The 8,376-nt window shown below is 47.7% G+C and overlaps 1 protein-coding gene across 1 annotated transcript; it reads left to right on the top strand.

Annotated features, from left to right (window-relative positions):
- Positions 1 to 365: 365 nt before the first annotated feature.
- On the top strand, positions 366 to 4,885 carry SOWAHC (sosondowah ankyrin repeat domain family member C). Its single transcript, XM_004704317.3, has 2 exons — positions 366 to 753; positions 865 to 4,885. Exons 1-2 carry the CDS (start codon positions 379 to 381, stop codon positions 2,044 to 2,046), a joined length of 1,557 nt encoding a protein of 518 aa, XP_004704374.3. The 5' UTR covers positions 366 to 378; the 3' UTR covers positions 2,047 to 4,885.
- Positions 4,886 to 8,376: the final 3,491 nt, after the last annotated feature.

Raw genomic sequence — 8,376 nt, 5'->3', positions numbered from 1 at the left:
GTTTTCCAGAGTGAAAAGCAAGTTCAAGGGCTGAGGGAGTGGAGGAAACTCGGAATGTGAGGGAGAAGACGTACGACGGGAAAAAGCCGCGTCCTCAGGCGCCCGCCTAAACCAGGAGGGAGCAGTGATTGCGGAGCGGCCGCGGAGACCGGAAGTGGGGCGGGGCCGGGGCGGGGCCTGCGCGACGCGGGCTTTGGGGCGGGGGGCGTGTCTGCGGCGGCTGCCCTGGTGAGCGGGTGGCGGCCACCTCCCGCCGCAGACGCCGCGGCGAGCGAGGCTGGCGGAGGGCGTTCCCGAGGAGCGTTGCCGCGCTCGAGCCGAGCCGAGCCGCAGCCCCTCTGCCCGAGCCCCCCGCCGGCCGGAGACACCGAAGCGGAGATGGAGGGGATGGCGGGGCTCAGCCAGGAGGCGGTGCTGCGCTTCCTCGCCCAGCACGAGGGCCGAGTCCGCAACACGGAGCTGGTGGAGCACTTCAAGGGCGCCCTGGGCGGCGAGCCCGAGCAACGGGCCCGCGCCCGCGAGCGCTTCAAGCAGCTGGTCAACGCCGTGGCCACTGTCCGCACCGATCCCGCCGACGGCGCCAAGTACGTGCACCTCAAGAAGAAGTTCAGCGCCGGACGCCCGCCGGCTCCCGCCCCGGAGGAGACCGGGGAGCCCCCGCCGCCCCCCGACGGCGACGCCGCCCCTCCCGCGGCCCTGCGGGGTCTGCCGCGGATCTCGGTGACCGCGGAGCCAGGCCAGGACGAGCCGGGGGTCTCCGAGGAGGAGAGCGACCCGCCGCCCGTGACGACCACTGAGCCCCCAGAGCCGCCCTCGGACGAGGGCGGGGAGCGGCCGGTCGCCTCGCACGCGCCCGGGAACCAGGCGGGGGAGCCGCCCAGGCCCGGGCAGGTGCCACCCCAGAGCACCGAGGTCCGTCGGAGAAACTCGCGGCGCGGTGTGCAGCCCCTACCCCGGGTGCAGCCCCCCGGGCTCAGCGAGGAGCTGGAGCCGCCGGCCCCCGCCTGGGAGGAGGCGGAGGGGGGCAGCTCCCCCGGAGGGGCCACCACCCCGAGGTCCGCCCGCAAGAACTTCCGAGACATGGTGATGGGCAGCTCCCCGCAGATGAAGAGGAGCTTCTTTCCCGGGGGCGGCAGCCAAGCGAGCTCCTCCGGGGGAGGGCGCGGCAGAGGTGGCGGGGACTCGGACAGCGCCTCCCTGGCGTCGTCGGCGGAGGAGGAGAGCGGCGGCGGGGGCTCGGTGACGCTGGACCCCCTGGAGCACGCCTGGATGCTCTCGGCCTCAGACGGCAAGTGGGAGAGCCTGGAAGGGTTGCTGACCTGCGACCCCAGCCTCCTGGCCAAACGGGACTTCATCACCGGCTTCACCTGCGTGCACTGGGCCGCCAAGCACGGCCGGCCGGAGCTCCTGGCCATGTTGGTCAACTTCGCCAACAAGCACCAGCTCCCGGTGAACATCAACGCCAGGACGACCGCTGGTTACACCGCCTTGCACCTGGCCGCCATGCACGGGCACGTGGAGGTGGTGAAGCTGCTGGTGGGGGCCTACGACGCGGACGTGGACATCAGGGACTACAGCGGGAAAAAGGCCTCGCAGTACCTGAATCAGAGCGTCGCTGAGGAGATCAAGAGCCTGGTGGGAGCCCTGGACGAGGTCGACGCGGAGAGTGCTGGGGGCAGTGGAGGTGGGCGCTGGAGGCTCTCCAAGGTGCTCCCCTCTCACCTCATCACCTACAAACTCTCGCACGCCCTAGAGGATGGAGGGGAGCACCATCACCATCATCACCACCACCACCACCACCACCAGGCCGAGGCATGGGCTGGAGGCAGAGCAAAAGATTCCGGTCGCAAAGCCTCGGGCAGCTCTAGTGGGCGATTGAAACCCAGACTCAACAAAATCCGTTTCCGAACCCAGATCATCCACACCACGCCCTCCTTCAGAGACCTGGAGCAACCGCTAGAGGAGGAGGAGGAAGAGGAGAGGTCTCTGAAAAGCCACTCCTCGTCCTCGTTCAAACTGAGACCGAAGTCCAACGTGTTTGGGTAAAAATAACTTCCCTTTAGGAAAACATAGGCATAGTCTTAGGGAATAGACTACGGGGCATGGGCAAGGACGGGAGGCCAGGAAAGACTAAGCCTGAATTCCGGCTAGAAGGGTTGAGCCGGTGAAGGAAGTAGTGGCAAGGTAGTCGGGCTTTCTGCCTGTGTGCAGATTTTCCATCTAGCATCCCTGGCAAAGTGGACTTTGCCTTGACCTGTGCCTTTCCTGCGCACTTCCCTTCTGGCCCTGGAGCCCATTATTCTAAGGACCAGAAATATGTCTAAAGTAGGGGGGAGGAGGGCAGGCTTTCCTTTGACCCTTGCCTACAAGACCCCTGGTTGGGTACTGGTTATACATTGGGCTGCTTAACTGCAAGGTCAGCAGTTTGAAACCACCAGCGGCTGCGAGGGGGAAATTCCAGGCTTTCTACTCCAGTAAAGAGTTAGTCTCGAAAACCCACTTGGGCATTTCTAAACCCTGCCCTACCGGTCGCTGTGAGTCAGCTTGGACTCTGTGATAGTGAGTTTTGAGTTTTTAAAAGTTGGTTACACTTCCAAATGCAACAGGAACTGCGCATTGTAATGAAATTGATAGTGTTACAGAGGTGAGCCAAACTACCTGCTGCCCTTATTTATTTACTAATGGCATTCCATTGTTAAGGTACTACTGAAGGCCAGAGTTGAGATGCAAAAGTACTAATTAGAATAATGTGAATAAAAGTGGAAATCTCGTTTGTACCGGATTTGTGTTGTAAGTAGCAGTACATTTTTTTTGAAGCAGTTTCAGTTTTTAAGACTGATGAAAAAGGCAACTTTCACTTTAACTTAATCTGTAACCCAGTTTCTGTGTAACTCTCACACCACTACACTTGATATTAAGTTACTTTAATAGTAATACAGTTTTGTCATTAAAAGAACACTCAGATCCCACAGTATATTTCAACAAAATAGTGCCTATTGTTCTGAATTGCATTGGTTATTTTGCTGCTCTAAAAGTGTAACTTGGCCAGGGTTCTGTTCTGGGGACCCTAGAAGCCTCGGTCCTTTTTGGCATGACCCGCCCTACTTGATGGTGCTTAGAGTTGCATTGCCTATAGAAACCGATTCTGGTTTAGATGGTTAGCGAATTGGCATAAATGTTAGTCCTATGCTTCTGTGAAGTAATTTTTAAATCAATGATTTTCACTTTAAGGTACACTTTTTATTTTTACTACACTAAGAAATAAGATACATTCACAGTTTCTATGCTTTACAGCAGTTCTTACCAATGTTTAGGTTTTATGACAATTCCTTGAATCGATTAGAAATCTATGGTAACGTTACTGAAAAGCTGGGTAGTAAATTCGCCCTGTTAAAGATAGCACTTTATCAACAGAAAAGAGAAAGAGATGAGGCTATCTCCGGACTACTTACCTGCTGCTGACTATTGAATCCCTTGTGTATCGAGGGAAAGCACCGCCCTTTAGTAATGAAAGACATAGTCTAAGTGTGCCTCTTAATTATATTTCATTCACATTTGTTGGAGTAAATGGCCTTATAATTACTTTAATATTTAACTCACAAACATGTCTGTAATGAGGTTATAAACAACTTTCGTGGGGGACTAATTTGAACAAGTCCTTATCCCTGGGCCTTTTTGGTCTCATAATCGCTGAGATATAATTACCTGCAGCCTATAGAGAGAAAGCAGATAAGGTAACAGCTCACAAAGTGAATGAACCGGGTTGGCACTTCAGGGCTGCAGCATTTAGAGTTCTTGGGTGTATTTCCCATGCCCCCAGTCAGAAATTTGTATCAGATGTGCCATTGCCTTTCTCTCGCTGGCAATGATAAATGGAAAATAAATCACATAAAACTAGTGCACATATACGTGCCTTTATCCCTATTTCAGGGTTATGGAGATGGTTATGGACATTTGAGAAGCACTTTTATCTGCATATGTGGGTGAAAAAAAAGCCTACTTTTATATTTTAAAAATCGGTGAAAAGGTGACAAAGTTCTGTGGTGAAAAGTAGTGATTTGTTCTGAAATAAATAAATATACACACACACACACATCAAACATGTATCTAGTCCAGAATACAATTTTCCGGTGAGGAATCTGAACTTGCATTGACGTGTAAGCTAAGGTGAACTATAAAGAGTAGAAGCGTCAGAACCATCTAATTGTCCTATTGGGCGTTCACTATTCATCTTCTGTGTGTGTGTTAGTAACTAATTGCACAAAAGCTATTCCTTCCCAAATCTTTGCCAGTTGAGTCAAAATTTCATTTGCTTGCTTTTCCCATGAAAGGCTTTTATCTTTCCGTTGAATATTTTAAATGATAAAATTATCATTCCTGAGGGAAACTGCTTCCAACCTTCATTCTTACTTTGTGGTTGCGTGCAGTAGAGTGTAGCATTTTCAGCCACATAAGTTTACATTCCTATTGTCCAATTTCACATTCAAGAAACTATAAAAAGCAAACGATTGGTGTAACTTGTATTTGCAGGGTTGTGTCTACCATTAATGGAAATGTATGCATCAGATACTTAGATGTGTATTGATATAAAAAAGTGTGTGTGGTTTTAAAAAGTACATATGCCCATATGTTTCTTACAGGTGCACTTGAACCTCGTGAATGTTTGTCACAGTTTGGTTCAATTTTATGGTATAAAATGCAACAAGCTTATTTAACTTGAAAATTTGGTACAATTGTTCTTGCCTGTGCCTGTGAAAATGTAAGAGTCCAGAATGTCTTGTCATATATTTTTTTTTAAAGGTGAACCTTGGAGAGTTTGAGAATGTAAAATTTGTCTACAAAGTTAATTTTGTTGAAATAAAAGCCCACTAGAATTTTCCCGTCATCCTTTCTACTTTTTCCTTGGTGATTCTTTAGGCTTTTCGCTTTTTCACCTGGTGTTTTACATTTGGCAAATGGTTCTTGAAGTTTTGACTTAAATTGATCTTCCCCCTCTACTTCAGGTGACTGCCCAGATAGATCCCTAATTGATAGATGAGGACACGAGGCAGACGGTCGATGCTGGTTCACGGTCCAATGTAAGAAGGGTTGTTACTGAGGCCTTAATGACCGATGTCCATACTCTTCCATATCTTGTACATAATAAATTGCCACGTTTGGGGGAATTGTTATGGTTTGGCTTTAGTGGTGGAGAAATGAGCTCGAGGAGAAGGTGATACTGCCACCAAAAATAAAAAGCCCTACAGCTTATGCACATACCATCTACTGTCAACCCTCCCTCCCCAGACTGGATCGGAAACAGCATGGAATGCCTTTCTGTTTCCTTCAGCATCCACCAAGGGTTAGATAGATAGCGATGAACTCATTTCTTCATCCAGACCACCTTTGCGTCCTCTATTTTAGCAATTCACCTCGACAAGAGGGCACACAGCTGTGGTAATCTGGTGCCATGCCCCATCTACCATTGCACTTTCCTGAACTTCAGCATTACGATGGTGCTGAGTTGCACTTGTTTTCTACAAAGCCATACAACAGTTTGTAGTATAATGTAACTGGAAGCCTGGGTAAGTCTCGTTGTTTGTGGGTTTTTTTCAAAACGACTTTTTGCCCCACAAGTATGTATCATGGAAAAAGGTTCATAGCAGTGCACTTGCAGATAGCTTTGGAAATTTTCCTAGTGAAAGATTTATTTTGCTAAATAAATGACATTGTGATTCCTGGTAAGGTTCGTTCTAAAAGTAAATACTCTGGGGATTTGCTGAAACTCAGTGTTCCTTGAGTCGTGAGTCATAAATTTTCAGAAAATGATGCATTTTGTGAATGTGTTTTGGAGTCTAGACAGAGCAGTCTATCTTTTACATACCCAGTGCTCCCAAAGAACGTAACTTTTCATATTGCCACAGTCTTCCTCTTAAGCCTTTCCCTAAATGCCGGTTTCCACTAGGAATTTGTTTCACCCTTCTGTTAATAATTGCCTGTTTGATCCATGGATGAGGAATGTGTGGGCAATGTCCCATGAAGGTCTTCGATAGTGGTTTTTAAAAATGGACAATATATTGAAGAAATACCGAATAGCATTTCATCATAAATTCAGCAACTTACATTCATGCCAACTGAGTAAAGGTATTTTTGCATACCTGAATGTCAGGTAGCTGCTTCATCTGCAGCTCAAATAAAAGCAGCCATCTATTCCAACCCTGCAAGTAAAATTGCATTGATTAAGATTTTAGATTGCCAATCATTTGAAGAGATTTTCAAGAGTAAAATTGATTGTTAAGTTTTACCTTAAAAGCTGGCTCAAGGATGTAACCCCTAGGAGACTCTAACTGGCTTTAAATATGCTAAGTACTGTCGTGTATACAAATGTATATTCTGTGGAACCCTGAAGAACATATGAATAGGGAGATGAATTGTAGCTTAGCACATTGAACTCTGCAATAATGATCTTAACTTGGGATAGCGTGCACTTAAGATGGCACAGGGACAGAACATTTGACCTTGGATGGGAAAGACTGCCAGAGGTTGCATGAGCACCTGAAATATTAAAAATACTCTTAGGTCATTTTTAAAGCATCCTTGTGACCCATTCTGTCTTAGAAACCACTGCTCTAGGCCGTATCCATTCTGACTAAACATTTAGCCAAAACTGGCACTAACAACAGAATGCAGTGATTTAAACCGCCCTTCCTCGTTGGAGTGAAGGGGTTAGAGGCCATCAACTTGGTCGTAATGACCTGGTGTGCAACAGAGCAAAATTGCCCAGCCCTGTGTCATCCTCAAATTGTTGCAGCCACTGTGTCAATCCTTCTACTTTGCTAACCATACTTAGTAAATGTTCCAATGTCCTGGTCAAAGAACTCAAAAGCCCCTAGTAGAATACTTCTCTTGGTCTTTTAAGAAGCTTTGAATTGAATGGACATGTAATTGAGTATCCTTGAGATTTGTCCAGAAGATTCTGATAGTAATTAATGCAATCCTCAACCTGGTAACATTTCAGACAAAGACCAGTTTGGTTCGAATCAGCAGTTCAATGTTATCATTGTGTACCGAGAGGATTTCAAACCTGCTGAAAGAAAACAAACTTTAGAAAAAGTAAGCCTTTTAATACATTCTCATCTGCCTATGCAATTCTAGTATCTGCATTTTATTAGTAGGAAAACACGTCCAGTAGCTCAGCTACTTGCTGAGTTCACTGTACTCCTACAAGTTCCCATGACTGGTATTAACAGATCCAGCCTCCAGAGGTGGTATGTGCTTGGTCATCACACTACGCCACTTTTCCGGGAATGTCTCAAAACAATCAACTGACCTTAAGCTTACGGAGTCACCACCTAAAGGGGTAGAAAACTATTGACCATCTCCACTACCACCAAGTCAATTCTTACAACAGCTCAGTGAGGTGGAGTAGAACCCCTCCCTAGGGTTTCCCAGACTAAATATGGGAGCAGAAAACCTCAGCTTTCTCCCAAAGAGCACCTAGTGGCCTTGAACTGCTGACCTTGCAGTTAGCAGCCCAATTCATAAACCACTACATGTTGCCCATAGTACCGATAAAAGACATCAAACTAAAACCTAATGACAAAAGGGGGAAAAAGAGCTAAAATGATCTGTTGCTGCTGCTGCTCGGTGCTGTTGAGCTGGCTCTGGCTCAGTGACCCTGTGTCCGACACAGCTAAACACTGCCCCCGTGTCCCAAGCTCACACTCGTGCGTAGGCCTGAGCTCCTTGAGGTAGCCGCTGTGACATGCCATATGATTGCTCAATATGGATATGATTTGAGCTGGATTTTGAGGCAATATTGATTCCAGACTCCTAGAAACCTCTGTACGAGTAAACAAGACACTACCCAGGGCTGTGCCCATCGTTGCTCTGTCTGAGCCTTTGCCAGCTCACCTCACTGAGGGGCTTTCTCTTTTTCCCCCACCCCTGACGGTCCCATCATGACGTCCTCCTCCCATGCCGGAGCCTTCCTGATACTATGTTCAAAGATAACAACAAAGGCTCACCATCCTTGCTTCTCAGGAGCATGCTGGCTAGAGTTCTTCCAAGATAAGTTGGCTCTTTTGGCAGTCCACGGTACCTTCAATATTCTTTACCACCATAAATTCAAATGCAATCCTTCTGGTAGTCCTGGGTATCGTCAATATGCTTCACCAGTACCATAATGCAAGCGCATTAATTCTTCAGGGCTCCTTAATCATTGTCTAGCATTCACATGAGATATGTAATTTAAAATATCATGGCTTGGGTCAGGTACCCCTTAATCCTCCAGGTAATATCTTTGATATTTAACATTTTGAATAGTCCTTCGGCCCAATGCAATACACCCATTCATTTTTTTTCTATTCTTTTTAGTGGCATTTATTTACTTAAGCT

The sequence above is a fragment of the Echinops telfairi genome, unplaced genomic scaffold, assembly GCF_000313985.2.
Source record: "Echinops telfairi isolate 266 unplaced genomic scaffold, ASM31398v2 ScPeMD7_7467;HRSCAF=8505_1, whole genome shotgun sequence".
In the NCBI taxonomy this organism is placed as follows: Eukaryota; Metazoa; Chordata; class Mammalia; order Afrosoricida; family Tenrecidae; genus Echinops; species Echinops telfairi.
Note: the sequence above shows the minus strand (reverse complement) of the source record. Positions and strands in the feature narration are given on the sequence as shown.